The 19,876-nt window shown below is 47.2% G+C and overlaps 2 protein-coding genes across 2 annotated transcripts in view; one reads left to right on the top strand and one right to left on the bottom strand.

The window, feature by feature from the left end:
- The first annotated feature begins 1,134 nt into the window (after window positions 1-1,134).
- On the top strand, window positions 1,135-19,330 carry appl2 (adaptor protein, phosphotyrosine interaction, PH domain and leucine zipper containing 2). The gene is given in 22 exon segments (XM_056598437.1): window positions 1,135-1,248; window positions 2,796-2,840; window positions 2,843-2,896; window positions 3,677-3,736; window positions 4,242-4,313; window positions 4,983-5,070; window positions 5,175-5,216; window positions 5,327-5,385; window positions 6,258-6,404; window positions 6,912-6,994; window positions 7,357-7,509; window positions 8,660-8,848; window positions 9,269-9,311; window positions 9,596-9,652; window positions 11,257-11,351; window positions 12,082-12,237; window positions 12,965-13,017; window positions 13,675-13,849; window positions 14,886-14,922; window positions 15,951-16,109; window positions 16,239-16,286; window positions 16,532-19,330. Coding segments are annotated over 22 exon segments (2,004 nt in total). The 5' UTR covers window positions 1,135-1,191; the 3' UTR covers window positions 16,664-19,330.
- The window catches only part of tubgcp6 (tubulin, gamma complex associated protein 6), a 28,166-nt gene continuing 26,885 nt past the window's right edge, over window positions 18,596-19,876 (bottom strand). The window contains 1 exon segment of the mRNA XM_056598436.1: window positions 18,596-19,637. Coding sequence (XP_056454411.1) covers window positions 19,546-19,637 — 92 coding nt within the window. The 3' untranslated portion in view covers window positions 18,596-19,545.

The raw sequence follows: 19,876 nt of genomic DNA, 5'->3' as shown, positions 1-19,876 counted from the left end.
ATGATAACGTCAACGAAAACCACCCCTCTCTGGGGTGTCTCCCCCCAACCCCCCCCCCAATGCGTGTTTTCTTCTTCCAGATGCATGCTTTACTCAGAATCAGAGTTATGATTATTATTTTGTCTTATTGTGATTTTGGAACTCTGTACAACGATAACACTAATAAATGAAATGTCCACTGCGCCATTGTGACCAATCAGAAAGCATTTTAGGTATGAAACAAACCACAACAAAGACAAGATGTGTGCTGTGTAAACACATAGTAAACGAATACAAAACAGAGCACAAAGGCAGTTCAGAAGGAATGCAGCAGGGGCGTTAAAGGCTTTCCTAAAGAGGATAAGACTTTAGGCTAGTTTCAAAACAGTCCATACGCGCTAGGTTGATTTATGTGCTCAGGGAGGCAGTGAGTTCCCGTTAATATCACAGGCCGAGTAGGCCATGCATGTGACCCTGTATGTACTGGCTGAGCCCAGAGCTATGAACTCCGAACCTACCAGAGGAGTCAATAGAAGACTATGGCTGTCTGTTCGAGAGTCGTTATGTTGCTTCAAACGTCTTATCGTAACCCTTTGGAGAATACACTTGATTTATCATACATTGGGGTCGACCACAAAGCAGTTAATTCGCTGGTGCGGCTGCAGGAGAGAAGCTGTTTGATTCACACCAGTGAGGGGTTAGATTCAGCTACCGATTGTGAGCAGAGGCCCCTGAGGTATACTTTTTATAGCCTACTTTCAAGTATATATTAATATACTCTTTATTTAAAACCCAAATTGATACATGAACTGTAGCATATAGTCATAGATAGATGTATCTTTTGTATTAATTCACCATTAAATTCAAACTACAGTATAACAAATTATATCTTAGTATGAGAAATGAAAACACGTATGGCCGCAAGAGGGCGCTGATGTCACTTCAATGCCCGTTTCAGCATGGCGGATATGACAAATAATATAACCTACAATCCTGCAATTTTTAATTTATCGATACAATTTGAGTTTAGTTAATACATTCATTAATGCATTAAAAAAATATGGAAGCAAAAAATTGACAATTATTAGGCAAATGTTGGAGGGAACGCCTCCGAGTCCGACGTGTCGCCCGAACACTCGCCAAGATCCCTGGGAAACAGAGTCCTAGCTCTGAATTATTAAAAGCCCCATTCTCCTCTCCAGCCTTAACAAGATGCCGGCCGTTCATCACAAATTGCTTTTAGAGGACGCTTTGCAGGACAGTCCTCAGGTAGGCCCTTTCTTGTGTTTGATCACCGACACAACCGGAAAAGATTGTTTCGATACGACGGACTCGGAATACCCTGATCAGTTGTAGGCTCTGTGTTATTAACGATGACAGCTCTCAATCGCTACATTGTTATCGAATTGCATTCCACTGTGGTGCATGGCGCCCGGGAATTATTAACCATGTAAAGTTAAACGACGCATCCGTCAGCTGAGATCACGAAGTTACATATTGGGTATTTGCGTATCATCAAACCAAGTGTTTTCCTCTGTATCTCCGAGTGACGTGATCCAAATGGCTCTTCCCGGCGACTGTTTCTAAAACGGGGCGCATCCGTCTTCACCAAATCGATGTCTCTTAGTATTTCCCCTTTCTTCAACACACCCAGTACAGAGAGATCCCAAACGTGTGTGTACAGTATACTCCACCGCAATGGATTCCTGCAGTATCTGAAGTCACTGCGCCGAAGGCCCTAGTGGGCTGTTTATGTGGGAGGGGTCCTCCATATGAGACAGGAGTGAGATGGGATAGCTTTTAAGTCATCATGCCTATGTCTGCCTGTGTATGAATACAGGTGCTTGGGTTTTGAGGGTGTTAGTACAGAGCTGTTGACCTGGTAAGAAAAACAAGGCTCGGTCAGTAGTACCGTGTTGTTGAAATAGGCCTATACAGTATCCCATTAACGTTATGGATGAGTGAAATGGATAGCCTCTTCTTTTCTGATATTTCTTGCAATAATGAGAGGTGAAAAGCTATTTCTTCATCAACATAAATTAACTTCCGCTTGTGCAGAAGTGGAAATGATCCAAGCGTAGGTTGTGGGGTGAGATCATTCCACAGCAATGCTCCTACGGAACACTGGGTATTTCACAACAATACACTGGGATGACATTTGAGTCTAATTTTAGACCCACTCAAACAGAGTATTGCTAAGCTGCTCTTTTAAAAAAGTGACGCATGATTCAAAACACACAATTTGTAGGGTATAGAGATATAACCTGTTCACCCTTGTTATGATTGATGTTGGTTACATTTGCTGTGAAATTAGTGGTAGGCCTAATCTCAATTATAACTATAATTTCCGGTCTGTCTGTAGATGAATATAAGACTTAGATGTTCACTTGCTTTGATCCAATAGACCTTATGCCTGGCAACAATCTCAACAGGTTAAAACCAAGTATGAATCTCAAATCAAATGACCACTACCATACCACTACTAAGTACAACCTGTGTCGGATTCAGCCTAGTCATACTACCCTTCCAACCACAATGACGGTGTGTTTTAACCGAGTTTTGACAGTGTCATCCATTGTGCCCAGTGTACTGTGTGATGTTGTTGCTTGTGTTGACGTCTACTTGGATAAGTGTGTGGGATTCCCCGTGCACTTGTTGCTAACGGCAACAAAGACCCCTTGAACCTACAGGCTACCGGCTATCTGACTACCTCAATTAGTGATTCTGTTCTTTGATGGAATTGGTCCCTGTGTGTTGTGGGCGTGTGTCTGTGGGTGTGTGTGTGTGTGTCTGTGTGTGTGTGTCTGTGTTCTCAGACTCGCTCCTTGCTCAGCGTCTTTGAGGAAGATGCGGGAACTCTGGGACCGACTACACCAACCAGCTGCTGCAGTCCATGCAGAGAGTGTTTGGGGCCCAGGTACTACCACACACGCACACGCACACGCACAAACACACACACACACACACACACGCATGAACACGCACACACACACAAACACACATGGACACACACACACACACACACACACACATGAACACACACACACACACACACACATGAACTCGCACTCACACACACACACTCACACACACAACACTCCACACACGCATGACATTCACACACACACACACACACACACACACACACACACACACACACACACACACACACACACACACACACACGCATGACACGCACAAACACACACACACGCATGAACACGCACACACACACACGCACACACACACACACACACACGAACGCACACACGCACACATGCACACACACGCATGATCACACACACACACACACATGTACAAAAAAATTACACTCACATGCACATACTGTAGATGCATACATGCAAACCATATACACACACATACCCCCCCCCCCCCCCCCAACACACACACTCCAACATATATGCACACGCATACACACATTAATACTTACATTCACATAATAACACATTCACACCCACATGCACACATGCACAAAGATGAAACATGCAAACTCATACACACGCAGACACCCACTCAAACACAGACGGACACAAACAAACACAACATGCCCAGAGAATAACGTAAAGACACATCAACACACTCATGCATACAGTTACAAGCATTACACACACATGCATGCATTTATGTCCAACCTATTGACTGCTACGTGTTTTTGTCCCGCCTCCGTCCCCTTCAGAGCGAGATGGGATTGGCTACCCAACAGCTCTCCCAGCAGCTCCTCGACTATGAGAAGAAGGTAGGTCACACGGACAGACCTTAGCACGCTTGATGAATTTGTGTTTGCATGTCCTCTGTATGTCCACACTACGGGTTTTCGGGAATCATGTTACTGAGGAATATTTAGTGCAATTTTCAGTTTAAACTCTTAAACTATTAAGATTAAACCTTTATGGATCAATAAAATAATGTTAAAAAGAAAGGCATAAATCCAGGCTTATGTGGTTTGTATTGTATTATAATATAATAGACTAGGAGTATTAGAGTATTATAAATATTTTCCAATACAGATTTTACTAATCAGATTAACGACTCACGTTCAGGCCGGAAACATTCGTACTAGGATAAACAGTTTTGTGGAACCCAAAGCTAGAGTCGGCTATTTAGAGAAAGCAGCAAGAGCAAGCTAGATCTTGAAGTATCCTACCGAAAAAAAAAAGATTGATTGATGTGGGGATAGAATTTAGCAAATATCACCAAACAATGTATTGCCTTCCGTAACTTGAACGGTCTTTTCTGTCCAGAACTTTGCCATGGGGAAAGGAGACGAGGAGGTCATCACCACTCTACAGAAGTTTGCCAGGACCGTCGAGGAGGTAAGAAGGCCTTGATTTTAAATAATAACGCCAGGGCTATGCGGCTGGGTTAATGCATTTGCATGCATGCAAATGCATTTATGAATTTTGGATGCGTGCACATTTACTGAGAATATTGTTGTGGTCTCTCTGTTCTTCACGGACCAAAGAGGAAGAATATTGATCCCAGTGAACAAGCAGGTCTACCGGTCGTTCAACACTGACCACTTTAGCTGTAAAGTGGTCATATAATATTCTGAAATAAGAGTGTAGATTTCTATAATTGACCTATCAGAATCGAGTAATCAACAAAGCCGTATACTATATGATATCATTTGGCTGTCCGCACACACACACGCACACGCACACGCACACGCACACACACACACGTGTCATCACCCAGTCCACGGAGCCACTCATTAATCTGAGCTGAATGTCAACTTGTTACATTGTTGGCAGACATAAGGTCAATTAAGCACACCTGTGTTTTCACCCTGATGGCAACCTGTTGCCAACAGAGTGTGTTGTTCGTTCATCAAAAAACAAACAAAAGCAAGCATAGAAAGTGTTTTTTCTATTCCCATGCTGCAGCAATGACTTCAACACTTCAATGTGGGAAATGTATTTTTTTTTTGCGGTTCCTAATTAAGTTCTAACAGTTCCCAACTTCCCGCCCTTGTGTTGCTGCAGCTCAACGCCCTCCACACGGACCTGGCTAACCAGATGGCAGACAGCATGGTCTTCCCATTAATCCAGTTCCGGGAGAAAGACCTTACAGGTAGCTCTGCACACAGACACACACCCACACACACACATGTAATGCAAACCTTGGTTTTGTGTTTGTTTATAATGCTTGTGGTAATGTGATATCCCACGTTTCAGAAATCAGCACACTGAGGGAGATATTTGGCATCGCCACGGATGGTACGTAATGCTGTGAATACCAGCCCTCAGAAGAACCATTCTGTGAGCCCCCAGACTGTAGCCATCTGCCGATGACCACATCCCTCTCTCTCTCATCCACTCTCCTGCAGAGCACGAAGCCTCCATGGTCAAGTACAGCCGATTGCCCAAGAAGAAGGAAAACGAAAAGGTTGAGTGGCCTCTCTCTCTCTTTCCCTCTCTCTTTCCCTCTCTCTCCCTCTCTCTCTCTCTCTCTCTCTCTCTTTCTCCTCTCTCTCTCTCTCCTCTCCATCTCTCTCTCTCTCTCTCTCTCTCATTTCTCTCTCTCTCTCACCCCCCCTCCACTCTCTCCCTCCCTTTCTCTCTCTCTCTCTCTCAGGTGTGACAGGTTAGCAAATAAAGAAAAATGCCAGACAAAAGCATGCGTCAACAAACCTTTCGGATTCTAAAAAAATGAGGGTGTTTTCTGACTTGAATGGCAAGCAAGATTTCCGGCTCATAGACATTCAAATTCAAAGGCTTGTAACGGCTAATCACAGTGGTATAATATGTCACGTTTGACCTTCACTTGGGCGCGGCCATCTTCACCTGCTGCCAAGAGGGCCACACATCCACACACCTCACAGGCCACTGTCCCCTCATCACAACTAAGAGAAGGCGCCTCGAGTTTGGGGCGGATTAGAACGCTCACAAACGTTCTGTTTCACACACGTTATCAGTAAACCACGGCCTTGTTTTGGGAACAGTGGCAAAAAATGTGTCACAGCAATCCACTCCCTCGCATCAGGAGCCAGCTCAGCTCTAGAGTGAGTCACACTGCGTTTGTGTACAAATTCAGCACAACACTTGACAGGGGTGGACCCCCTTGATTGCCGCCCGTGGATTCACGGCACCGTTTGTCACACACACAATCACCCACACAAACCAGGATAACAATCGAGAACTACAATTTACCATCCTCCAAGCAAACAACATGGGTGTGCGCGAGTGTCTGTGTGCGAGAATCCAACACGTGTGTGAACAAACACCCCCGGGCTTACCGAGCGACGGCGCTGTGCTCAGGTGAAGGTGGACCTGGTGAAGGAGGTGGCGTACACCCGCAGGAAGCAGCACCAGGCATCCATGCAGTACTACTGCGCCCTCAACGCCCTGCAGTACCGCAAGAGGGTGGCCATGCTGGAGCCCATGCTGGGCTACACCCAAGCACAGGTAGGGCCCCCCCCGCACACCACACGTCTCTTGGGCTTCATACTGAACGCAGGGCCGGGTTTGGCGTAGCACACGATGGCAAACAACGGCCACCGTTAACGGGAGCGTTATGAGTCGCTCTTGGAATGACGGTTTGAAGACGCCTGCCGATATAAAGCGAGGGGTTTATATACTGATGGCCGTGCTGTGCCTCCTGTTTTCTATCTACGTTCTAACCCCTACATCTTGTTTTTCATTTAGTATATTTAATGCGTTCTTCGAGGGTAAAATATAGCCTATTTATAAATGATTTAAAGGGGGTCTATAAATTATTAAGCTAAAATACAGCTCACATTTATTCTGTGTTTTGATAGACTCGTGTTAAATCGATAGGACATCTCCTGGTCATAAATTAATGATGAACATTGATTGGTAATAGGTATTTGCATTTCGCTCTGTGTGAACCAATCTCTCTCTCTCTCTCTCTCTCTCTCTCACTCTCTCACTCTCACTCTCACTCTCTCCTAGGTGAAGTTCTACAAGAAGGGCATGGAGCTGGTCACTAAGAAGATGGACACCTTCCTTTCCTCTGTCTCCAACATGACCCACAAGTAAGAAGGAACAGTCTGTGCACCAGAACGGCGTGCATGCAGACAAATATACATCTTAGTTTCAGTAACTTTAAGCACAAACAATTCCTGTGTTCTGTTCTTATGATGTCGATGATTGTGTTCCGTCATCCGCGTGAATCACGTGTTTCCCATGCATTTGTTAACACTGAAGCAAAAATATTGAATACTGAATATGAATTTAGAAACTCATCTAAAAGTACGAAGAAGACCAAAGCCCACATAGCGCCGGTTATTCCACGCCCGTCCCGGCCCGGCCGTGTGCTTCGGGCTTCGTCCTGCAAAGCGTTCCGAGAGCGCTGTCCGGTTCTGCTGCCCCGTAACGTTCCCCCTCTCCCACCCAGCATCCAGGCCCAGCTGGACAGCGAGGCGGAGGCCATGCGGATGTCCCAGCGCGAGCTGCTCTCCGTGGAGGACACCGTCTACATGCCCGACAAGGACGACGACCCCGTGAGCCGGTCCCTCATCCAGAAGTCTGGCTACCTCAACATCCGGAAGTAAGGCCCGACGCTGATGCCTGTTTTGTGTTCACTGCCTGTTGTTCAGCCTTCAGTGATTCAAGATGGTGGATTTAGTGTAACGCTGTTGTTTGCTTGTGAATTATCCTATTTGGCTTACATAGGGTTTCTCAGAGACTTCCACTGCAGTTAAAGGGGGAAGAAAATGAATCACTGCATTGGTTTAATTATAAATTGTCCAATATCAGATAGCCATTCGTTCACATCATTGGCTATAGCCTGGGAAACATTTACCCCCCCCCCCTCCCCCTCCCTGTGTTGCCTGCTCAAATCGCTCCAAATAAGTTTGACTGCGGTGAAAAGATATCCGACGGAGGCGGAACGCAAACAGATCCATCAGGGTCTGTCAGCGCGGGTTCAGGTGACGCGTTGACAGCGCGCCTCGTCAGCTCATTCGGCGAGGACGTAGGAGCGCGGCGGCGAGATAGAGAACACTTCCTTAATGTCTCCGAGCCGCCAAGGCAGCCAGTGGGCGAGTGAGCGCGTCGCATGATTCATAAAAATGTCGACGCTGTCAAACTCTCGTCGCCACCACAGAGTGTTTGACAAATGACCCGCGACACCGACAGGAAGGTGTTCACAGATTGCCATTTTGTCTAATGACACTTCCCCACCGGCACCCCCCCCCCCCCCCCCCCCCCCCCCCCCCCCCCCCCCCCCACCCGGGCGGCTGTCAAACAACGCCGCACTTCACAGTCACTCCCTCAACGCCAGGATCGGGCGACCGCACTGCAGGGAGTGAAGAATGCACTTTAGCGTTAATTGCCGATATTGTATGACGCCGCCGTCGTTAAGGCTGGGCTTGTGTGCGTGGTTCATGTTGCACACCGTCATGTTTTCTGCGTTGGAAAACGTGAGTCACCCCCTTTTTTTTTACTGTGGCTTCATTTTCATTTCCGTGAATCTGTTTCCCTTGAGTTTTGAAGAAAAAGGTTCACGACAAACGATGATGGAGACATAAAACGAGGACGCAGCTTTTCTAACCAATGAGTCATGCTTGCGAGTAACATGTCACGAGTTACACAAGACACACACGAGCAGTACATCTTGTTTCCGGACATCCTTGTGTGGCCCTTAATATTCTCTCTCTCTTTCCCTCTCTCTCTCCCTCTCTCCCTCTGTGCTCCAGCAAGACGGGCCTTGTGACCACAGCCTGGGACCGGCTTTACTTCTTCACCCAGGGAGGGAACCTCATGTGCCAGCCTCGCGGGGCAGTGGCCGGGGGCATGGTCCTGGACCTGGACAACAGCTCGGTCATGGCCGTGGAGTGTGAAGACCGACGCTATTGTTTTCAGATAACCTCTCCCACTGGAAAAACGTACGAGCACTTGCTCTCAATACTTTTTCTGTGCTGGGCTTAATTTACATTTACATTTAGGGAATTTAGCAGAATTATTTTATCCAAAGCGACTCACAAAAAGTATGTTTGTCATAAGAAAGTGAAAAGTGAAAAAATCACTGTATGCAGTAAGGATGAACCTAGAACCAAGTTCCAAGCACTAACAATCACTAGGTTAACCCATTCCCCGTATACAACAAAGACAGCTAGGATAAGATGATGCATAACTAAGTACTATAACTAAATACGACACACAATAAGTGAGTACATTAAGTGCAAGGACGTACAACATACAGATTTGTAAGATGATGTACCGTGTCAAGGCTAAAGACCAGAGAAGTCCGGATTCGGCTCACTAAACTTGCGTCGTGTTTTCCTACGTCTGTTCCACGATTCCAGGTCGATGATCCTTCAGGCCGAGAGCAAGAAGGAGTACGAGGAGGTAGGCGTGCGTCCGCCGTCGTATCCACCCGCTACACTGGAAGATAAACACACAGTCAGAGTGTAGCACTATCACTCACAATGCCACCGAGGACCTGTCCGCACACATCTGGGCATTCAGCCGGAGATGTGGCTCTCGCGGGTCACAACGCCGCCGACCCGACCTGTCGCTTCGGGACAGGGTGGGGGTTTGGGTGGGGGTGTGGGTGAGGGTGGGGAGTCTGAGGTGTTCGATGACCTGAAGGCCTCCTCCTCTCTGACGGAGTGTGTTTTCCCTCTCCACAGTGGATCTGCACTGTCAACAACATCTCCAGGCAGATCTACCTGACCGAGAACCCGGAGGTAACACACACGCACGCACGCACGCACGCACGCACGCACGCACGCACGCACGCACGCACGCACGCACGCACGCACGCACGCACGCACGCACGCACGCACGCACGCACGCACGCACGCACGCACGCACGCACGCACGCACGCACGCACGCACGCACGCACGCACGCACGCACGCACGCACGCACGCACGCACGCACGCACGCACGCACGCACGCACGCACGCACGCACGCACGCACGCACGCACGCACGCACGCACGCACGCACGCACGCACGCACGCACGCACGCACGCACGCACGCACGCACGCACGCACGCACGCACGCACGCACGCACGCACGCACGCACGCACGCACGCACGCACGCACGCACGCACGCACGCACGCACGCACGCACGCACGCACGCACGCACGCACGCACGCACGCACGCACGCACGCACGCACGCACGCACGCACGCACGCACGCACGCACGCACGCACGCACGCACGCACGCACGCACGCACGCACGCACGCACGCACGCAGGCACGCACGCACGCACGCACGCACGCACGCACGCACGCACGCACGCACGCAGGCACGCAGGCACGCAGGCACGCACGAACATGCTTGTTTACACTCTGGCTAAGTTGATCCAACCCACTGCTCTGACCTGTTTTGTTTTTTAAATCCAAGACCAGTCACGTCTTATAATTCTATCTCGTCCATCTCAAATAACAACCTGTATATAAATAAATTATATTTATGCACTGTGTGTGTGTGTGTATCTCCATCTATCTATCTATCTATCTATCTATCTATCTATCTATCTATCTATCTATCTATCTATCTATCTATCTATCTATCTATCTATCTATCTATCTATCTATCGGGAAGCCTTAGTCCCCAATATACAGCATTTCTGGTGCTGCTGGTGAAAATGCTGTGCCACAGCAGCTGAAAGTGTGTTTTTTCCTTCTGATGCCAGAGTTGATTCATTTTCAAAGTCAGAGACAATGTTTCTGATAATGAGATAAGCCTTGAAATGACCACACATATAAACAGACAGCTTTATAGCTTTATGCTACTCTGTTGTCATAGTTGTATTCCTCAGTTGTACTTTGCTGTGCCAAGTGCTGCTATCAGGGAGGCTGAACTTTGCCTTGTGTCTTTGAAGACTATTTGGGTGTGGCTGTTTCTTTTTGTCGGCTCGGCTTGAGTCATTTGGTTATAAACAAATGTTTTAGCTTTTTGAGCTATGAGAGGGCCATACTCAACTCGAACGTTTTGCTTTCTCTCTCTTTACATTTTATTCTGTAGCTGTTCATACTGGTTGTTGTTTTTTAAATGAGTATAGTCGGTACGTTCACTTTTAACAACAGGTTTTAACAACAGGTTAGCTCAGAATTTGCTCCTGAAAATGTATAAAATTGGTTAAATGATGCCATTTGACGTTGTATTATATAAACATACAGGGTAGATACTTGAAAACCCTTTTTATTTCAAATGAAAGGTTGATTATATCAATCTAGAGATAACGATTCAGTAGAAAAAGGTGAAATGGCGCCGTCTTGTGTTCAGCCTGGTGAACTGCATGCAAGAAAACGCTTTGCCTTGTTTCCAATGGGCAGGCCGTGGCCATCCGGCTGAACCAGACTGCGTTGCAGGCGGTCACACCCATCACCAGCTTCGAGAAGAGACAGGAGGGATCGCCCAACCCTGACAGGTCAGCCCACTGCTCATTATGTCTATTTCTTTGTTTGTTTTGAAAGCGTTGTCATAATGGCTAATTGCTAATTCAAATAAAATAGCTAAATAAAACCCCTTCACACCCGTTAAAGAAGAACAAATTAGTTATTTGTGCAGTGATAGCAATGAGACCAATTATATTGGATTACAAAAATAGAGATATTGCATTCTTGACATCTTTAATTGAGACGTATTACCCTGGTTAACTGTTCTTGGTGGTGGTATTCAGCCAGTAGAGGGCACTAGCACACTTTGAGTTTTGTAATACAATTTTCTATCTGTGTTGCATATATCATTCAACTGGCATCACTCGTCACTCTATAGTTCAGAGTTTTAAAATGTAAATGCTTTAACTCTTGACCTATTATACCACCAGGTGTGAGTGTGATTAGCCGTTATAAGCAGTTCTGAAAATCTGCCTCTTCTGACATCACAAGTGGGCGTGTCCACCTAGACTGACGGATAGATGAGCAACGCTTTCTGCAGTCCAACTGGGTAGGCTGGTAGACTGATCTATCCAGCGCACATCTAGGTGGTCACGCCCACTTGTGATGTCAGAAGAGGCTCTTTTTCAAAACGGCTTGTGACGGCTATTCCCACTCACACCTGGTGGCACAACATGTCTCCTTTAAGTGGGTTGTGAAGATGACAACGGTCTAAGTCGGAGAGTTCTCCCGTCCGATACATCTGGTGTGTGTGTGCGGCAGGGCCAAGCCCGGGGGGGTCCATTGCAGCGCGGGGGACGTTCCGGGCCCCGGGGCCTCTTTGGAGCCAGAGGACCTGATCGCTCCGGGGACCCCCATTCAGTTTGACATCGTTCTGCCCGCCTCGGAGTTCCAAGACCAGAACCGGACCGGGGGCAGGTGAGAAGGAAGGTTGTGTAATATTTACGACGCAAAGGTTTGGCTGGTTGTCGAGAAAGAGGTTTTAGGGTTGGGTTTTTCGGGGTGGCGGTGGTTGGGAGGAGGGTGGTGTATAACCGGGGAGCCGCTGGTAAGCTTTGGTCGTCACGCGCCGCACATACTCGCTTCACAAAAGTTTATACATTTTCATTACTGATATTGCACTGAACCGCTTCGATGAGTGTCCCACGAGGTCAAGATTACTGCACGCGTTTTGATGCTTCCTTTGTAAAGTTTCCAGCGCTTGCGGGTCTCAAGGCACAACAAACGCAGACCCTTCTGCAACACAAGGTTGCGAGTCTGGAGCTGAATTACTTTGGAAATGAATGGATTCCTGTGTACTGCTAGGCAACATATGCCAGTATGTACAAGGTCTAATGATGAGGAGGGCAGGTGAGGAGGGATATTATGGGATATTAACGCAAATCTTAAGTTTGTGCAGAAGATAGTTATTTGTTTTCTGTTATTTAGTTTGGTTTGGGCGTGGTGGTGTTTGGAGGGGGGTGGGGGGGGGGGGAGTTGTTGGGGGTCCCTGCGTATAATTGGAAACCTTCAGGAAGTCTTCGCCGTAATGATCAATTAAGTAATTTTCCCTTCAAGAGACTTCGTTCCTTAATGGCCCCATACCAGCGGGAAGTTTAATGAGTTCCTATTGGCCAATGTGCAATGTTCATTTCCATCCCGACAGGCGCACAAATCCTTTCGGAGAGACCGACGATGACTCTTCCTCCGAAAGTGACGGTAAATATTCCACCTGCTCGGTAAACTGTGCTTAGCATTCTTGCTCAGCACTATTCGCCCACCGCTCCGCTCCCGGTACAGCTGCGTGTGTGCGCATTCGTCTCTTTAATTTGTGCTGGAAATACAATTGGCTCCATTTCAGTTTTATTCACTGTGCACATTTTCCACAGTTTCCTTTGTGCTAAACTTTTACTTCTCTCCCTCTACTGCTCCACCTGCCTCTATCCTTCTACATCTCTCTTCCCCCCTATCCCCCATCGCTCTCCTCTCCCCCCTCCTCCCTCCTCCCCATCTCTCCCCGCTGACCCCCTCTTCTCCTCCTCCATCTCTTCTCTCCTCCCCCCTCTCCTCCTCCGTCATCTCCCTCCTCCCAATCTCTCCCCGCTGACCCCCTCTTCTCCTCCTCCTCCTCCATCTCTTCTCTCCCCCCCCCCTCTCCTCCTCCTCCCTCATCTCCCTCCTCCCCCAACTCTCTCCTGCTTCCCCCTCTTTCCCTCCTCCCCCCTCTCCCTCCTGTCTCCCCCTCCTCCTCCCCCCTCTTTCCCTCCTCCCCCCTCTTTCCCTCCTCCCCCATCTCCCCCCTCTCCTCCTCCCCCATCTCTCTCCTCCTCCTCCTCCTCCTCCCCCCTCTTTCCCTCCTCCCCTCTCCCCGGGCAGACTCCCTCCTCCAGCAGGTGTTTGCCGTGCGCTTCCTGGGCTCCATGGCGGTGCGCTGCGGAGACAACCAGGATGTGATCTACGAGGTCATGCGGCAGGTTCTAGCGGCGCGCGCCATCCACAACATCTTCAGGACCACCGAGTCCCACCTCATGGTCACCAGTAGCTGTCTCAAGTAGGCTCCGAACTGTGTTTACCTCACCTCGAACCATGTTGTTTACCACGTACGTTCTGAACGCGCTTTTACCGAGGCTGTGAACAATCGGCATATAAATATACGAGATGGTACTACAGGTCCAAGTTTATGGAAAAAAAACAGCTCGCCAAAATAAGAAAAAGAGGTTGGGAGTATTCAGTGAAAACATCTCAACAAAGTGTTTGGCACGTTGTACATGAGACACCGAAATATGTCTTTTTGTTGGAGGATCCGTGTGTTGTCGACGGCTGTTTTACATGCAACACAACGATTAACAACCCCCGCGCCGTGACAAAATAACAACTAACACGGAAGACGAACCTTGGTTTCAACCGCACGCGCTGGCTGTCAAGGTAAAGGCTCCCTTATGGTTCCACGTCGACGCAAAGCAATGACCACACAGACGCTTCGACACAGTCTTGAACCTTTTTTGGTTCTGCGTCGGTTTTTAGGGAGAAGACCAATCACAGCCCTAGCTGCCGCGTCTGCTCGACGCACGTTACCATTTTTGGGAGGCGCACGTCAGACCCTTGCGGTGGACGCAAGGAGGGTCCGCAAGGACGTAAACCCCCTTGCGTTGCGTCGACGTGGAACCATAACTAAGCCTTAAGGCTCCATATTCATTATTTGGAGGGCTGTGTGCACATTTGTAGAAAATAAAAATGACCTTGGAAACAGCGGGCCTCACTTAATGAGATGTGTTTCGTTTGAGAAAACATTTAAAGCTTAAACCCTGCAACAGCTCATGTGTGCAACTAAATGAATAAGATAAGGGAATACTGTATTGATCTCGACGGGAAACGTTGGAGAATAACAATGGGCGCTAAAAGGTGTATTTACTGGACTATAAAGGAGAAGGCACTGTGGAAAGCAGAATAAACGGTTGGTTTATCGCAGACACCACGTCGTGACCTTGTGCGAATAAGTTCCTCGCTTGGCTCTCTGCCCGCTTCAGATCCACAGCTCTGTCGCCCGGCTCCTTGTAACTCCTTTCTGTCTTCTGTATCTCCCTCAGGCTGATCGATCCGCAGACTCAAGTAACGAGAATACACGTAAGTGCAATACGACCACAACCACAGAGGGAAAGAAAAACATCAAATCTCTTTTTCCACCTATAGATAATAGCCCCTTATATCTTTGCTTGTTCAATCCTGTAAGTCTCATGTACGGTAAATGGACTGCATTTATATAGCGCTTTTATCCAAAGCGCTTTACAATATTGCCTTACATTCACCATTCATGCACCTATTCACACACCGACGGCGGAGTCAGCCATGCATGGCGACAGCCAGCTCGTCGGGAGCGGTCAGGGTGAGGTGCCTTGCTCTGGGACACCTCACCTGCTCTACCTCCTGAGCTACTACCGCCCCATGTAAACCGAGCACGGAATGAGGGCTCATTTTTCCACTTTTAAGACGGCAGTTGCAGTAGTAGTAACATTGTAACGTTACGCATTAGCATGTTGTATACGATGCAGATCGATGTCGGCTGCGGTATAATGAGTGGTATAATGAACAGGGCTGTGGGTCGGCTGAGCTCAGGATGTAGAGCAGTTGTCTTGCAACCGAAAGGTTGCTAGTTCGATCGCCGGCTCCTCCTAGCTGAGCGTTGATGTGTCCCTGAGCAAGACGCTTAACCCTAACTTCTCCTGACGAGCTGGCTGTCGCCTTGCATGGTTGACTCTGCCGTCGGTGTGTCACTGTGTGTATTAACCGATGTAAGTCGCTTTGGATAAAAGCGTCAGCTAAATGCCCTAATTGTAATTGTAATTGGCTCGGGGTAATTGGCTATGTGCCCGTTATTGTTGTGTGCGTACGTTGTGTGCCACACTAGACGCCGTTGTGTTAAAAGTTTCACTTGTTCACGGGACAACAACTTGCGATGTAAAAGTGCACACCGGCGCGGCATTACAGCGACTTTGTTTGATTCCGTGTCAGAAGGTGAAGACGGTCTAATGACGGATCTTCTCTACGGCAATATCGCGGGATCTCTGTATGCAAGGGGCTATTGGTTTAGAAATGTCTAAATACACTTTCATCCTCTTTCCCTCCCTGTCGCCCCCTGTCCGTGGGGGTCATAGTTCCAGCTAGGGGAGGTGCTTCAGTTCGCGGCCCACCAGGAGAACGGCAGGCTGATGGGTCTGGTGGTGGAGGACCCCGACTGGTCCCAGGGCGACCAGGAGGGGGCGCCACCCTCCTACAGTGCCTTCGTGTTTGAGAGCAACACCGAGGGAGAAAAGGTTGGTTGGCCCACAGTGGGAGCGTTTTGGGCTTTTTGGTTAAACAGCAGAAAATACTAGCTTGTTTGGACATTGTTGTGGGTCAACGTTTTAGAGATATTTTGTTAATTTTTTGTTTGTTCTCAACAGATATGTTTCACGATAAACTTGGCAAAGGAGATCGTCGAAGCAAAGAAGGTATGGAAGGATTTCCGCTTAAGCTTCTATTACACACCGCAAACACTGAACAAATCTGTAGATTTGTAGATTTTAAATATTAAAACCCCCAGATTAAGATATACAAGCAAAAAAAAAAGAAAAAGAAGAAAAAAAAAAAAGGGGCTCATAAAAGTCGACTAACCCATGTATCAAGTTTATTCATTATGTACCCTTTTTCCTGGGACAATAAATCACTTTTATTTTTGTTTCTGTTGGTGCACTAGGACCCAGAGGCCCTGGCTGAGCTGATGAAGTCCATGCCACTAACCAATGACGGCAAATTCCTGCTGCTGGAGGCGGAGACCGGGGATCCGACCAATGGGGAGGGACAGGAGGACCTAGAGTCTGAAGCCTAGTCCAATCCTACCACCGCACCCACTACCCCACTCGAGAGATCTGGGACAAAGTTTGACCTTTAACCCATGGAGGGGTGATCGATCACCCTGCCATGGCTGAAATACCCCCTATCTCTATCTCTCCAGCTCTCTCCCGTAGCTCTTAATGTTCTACAGCTATTGTATGGAAGCATGTCACACCTCCAATGAAGCATACAATTCACATATATTAGCTTTCCAGAGTGAGTGCTTAGGCTACTATGTTGTGAAGAAAGAGGCATTTCTAGGAAGGTTACAGAGAATTTAAGGATCACCTGGAATAGAAGGTTTGTTGTGGCCTGTAAGCATGGAGCTGCATTGATTAAAACAATGCAGCTTTGTTTCTTTGTCTTAACCTTCTCGGTACATCCAAGTGAAAAAAAAAAAGGGACTATGTAGTGCTTTAGTTAATGTTTGAGTTTGTTGTTTTTAATCATCTCCATGGATTCTGGAACAATAATTGTCAGTGCTTCGATGTCGGTGTACATTCATCTGACGTTTTCTCTTCTGACCTTTTGGTGTATAGCCGACTACCACTAACTACCATTTATTTCTTGAATAGTTTTGTAGCGAAACAATATTGCACTCGAGAGGTTTTTAGCTATTTAACAACCTTAGTTTTGTTATTTTTGGTTTCTTTTACTTTAATATGCACTAACGGGAATGTGGCGGTAGTGGTGGTTGATGGGTAGTTCTGAGCGGTGAAAAACGATTATACGGCCGTATAAAAGACTCAGTGCCCAATAAACCTGGAACTGAATCAGCTACAAGCGCAGTCGGCTTGAGATGCTCATGAAGGACATTAGGGCGTCCGTTAAGACGTTGAAGCCTCAGAAAATAAACATGTGGTATTCAGAATATCCACATTAGAAGTCTAATAAAAAAGAAGGGTATGGCATTATCTCCTACACTCCGACGCATTCCAAACTATGCTGAATTCATTCCAGCGCCCCCGACTTCTGCAACCCGATGGCATTATCTCGAACACTCGGACGGATTTCAAACTATGCCGAATTCATTCCAGCACGCCAGACTTCTGCACCCCCGACTATCCCATATCCTAGTTATCAAAAAGCTGATCATTACAGAAAATGGTACAAGTCTGTGTAAATACCCCCTGTGTCATTGTCTGTAATGTGCAATCAAAGGGGACTGCAGAAGCATCTACATTTTGGGGGGGGGGGGGGGGGGTTGTTACTACGTCGCTGCATTATAAACGCTATATCCTTGGCAACCCCCCCTCCCCCCGAGCACTAGATTAAAACGGCAGTGAAGGCCACTGAACCCCAACAAAACAACACAAACACAAATGCCCGAAATTATGTCTGTAAAGCCTGTAAACAGCCCGTGATGGGGAGTCACGCAGTCATTGGGAAGAAACACAACTCGTTGCTATCCGATAGCAGTCTAATGCAAACGGGTGTGTAGGAAAAATAAATGCAAAGTGAGCGCAAGTCATCCGGAAAATTCCCTCATCACCGCTGAATTTCAATACTTTTCATTACACCAAAACGTATTCAGGCAAAGAACGATACGATGCAATTTTGTTTGATTGCGACACATTTTGTGTGTGTGTGTGTGTGTGTGTGTGTGTGTGTGTGTGTGTGTGTGTGTGTGTGTGTGTGTGTGTGTGTGTGTGTGTGTGTGTGTGTGTGTGTGTGTGTGTGTGTGTGTGTCAGATGTCAAGCAATCCTAATTTGGCCTTGATTGTGAACTGCTTTCAGTCCAATGCTTAAGACTATAATCAGTTCGAGCTCCAAGCTTCCAGTTGATACGCCTCTCACGGAGCTAAAAAAATAAAGACTAAGCAGTTTGTTTTTCAGTTCTTAGAAAAGCTCCCAGAGAATTGACATCTCTTTTTTTACCACCTGTGGTAAATGAATACGTCCTGATTCAGTGTGTGGCGGCAGGAACTAAACTCAGTAGGCCGCCACTTCACCAAGACAAAGGCGTATTTAAAACATACAGACTTAAGCTGGAGTAAGTTTGTCTTATATAGCGCCTGTGCATGTACAAAGTTCTGCACAGTTCTTCTGCAGTAAGGGTTCGATTAAAGATAATACTGGAAATTCTTCAAGGATCTATGCCTAACCTCTCATCGTTCATGGATTGTACCTTCAAACCTGAATATAACCGGTTTGTTTTTTGCACATCTAGAAATAAATCATCGGTACATGGAAGAAATATGCAGGTCAAGCTCCAGGAATGGTAATGATTTTCATGTAAATGTAAAGTTGAGTTTATTAAATATACTGCTTTGCACTCATTGTCTGACCTAATTTTCTAAAACAAAATGTCAACATTCTTTAATAAAAATACACATGACTTTTACTTTGAACGCTTGAAATTATACATTTTCTTCACATCGCAGAAGGAATAACTTGAAACCGACTAACATGGTCACCCAAAGTATTCATTTACATGTTTTATTTACACATCATGGAACACTTGTTTTGAAGGCATAACAATAGGACAGGACTTCTCGCCTGTCTAGCAGGACGAACGCTTGACACAAGGGGTACACTTTTTGGCATCAGCTTAATGTAGTTCTCATTGGTAGCACCCATATTCACAAGCTAACCAATAATGCAAAGCCACTCACACATCCGAGGAGTCTTCTAGTTCAAATCATATAATATAACTCCTGTTCAGACTAAAAAAATAAACCCACTCGCTCACATGAAGCCCTTTCTATACCACACGCAGAGGCATCAAAAAAAAAAAAAGTCTTTGTTGTGCTTATACTTCACCACACCAAAGCATAAACCTCGGCGCATGCAAAGCTCAGTAGCTATAACCGCATACCTGGTGCGCTACACACAGATGGAGGCAGTTCTAGGAGCAGTGCGGACCACCAGACAGACTCAGGTCTCCTTGTAGTAATTGTTGAAGTTGATGCGGAGCAGGAAGTCCTCCAGATGGGGCTGGTAGCCCCTGTTGACCAGTTTGGTGACCACTAGAACGGGGGAAACCGGAGATGTGGGGCTTTAGTGACGAGCTGTTGTCACCGCAGTGCATCGGCGCGGCGGAAATCATTCACACCGATCCATAATATCCATCAATATCATAAGCTGGAAGAAGACAACAGCGCATCGATCCAGACAGACTAATCAATGCGGCCCGGCGATTACAAATGGTGTCGATGGATTTTCTTGGAACTAGAGACGGGTGGGCGACTAGAGATGGCTGTGGATT

The sequence above is a fragment of the Gadus chalcogrammus genome, chromosome 9 (genome assembly GCF_026213295.1).
Source record: "Gadus chalcogrammus isolate NIFS_2021 chromosome 9, NIFS_Gcha_1.0, whole genome shotgun sequence".
Taxonomy (NCBI): domain Eukaryota; kingdom Metazoa; phylum Chordata; class Actinopteri; order Gadiformes; family Gadidae; genus Gadus; species Gadus chalcogrammus.
This window is presented reverse-complemented; position numbering and strand designations above follow the sequence as displayed.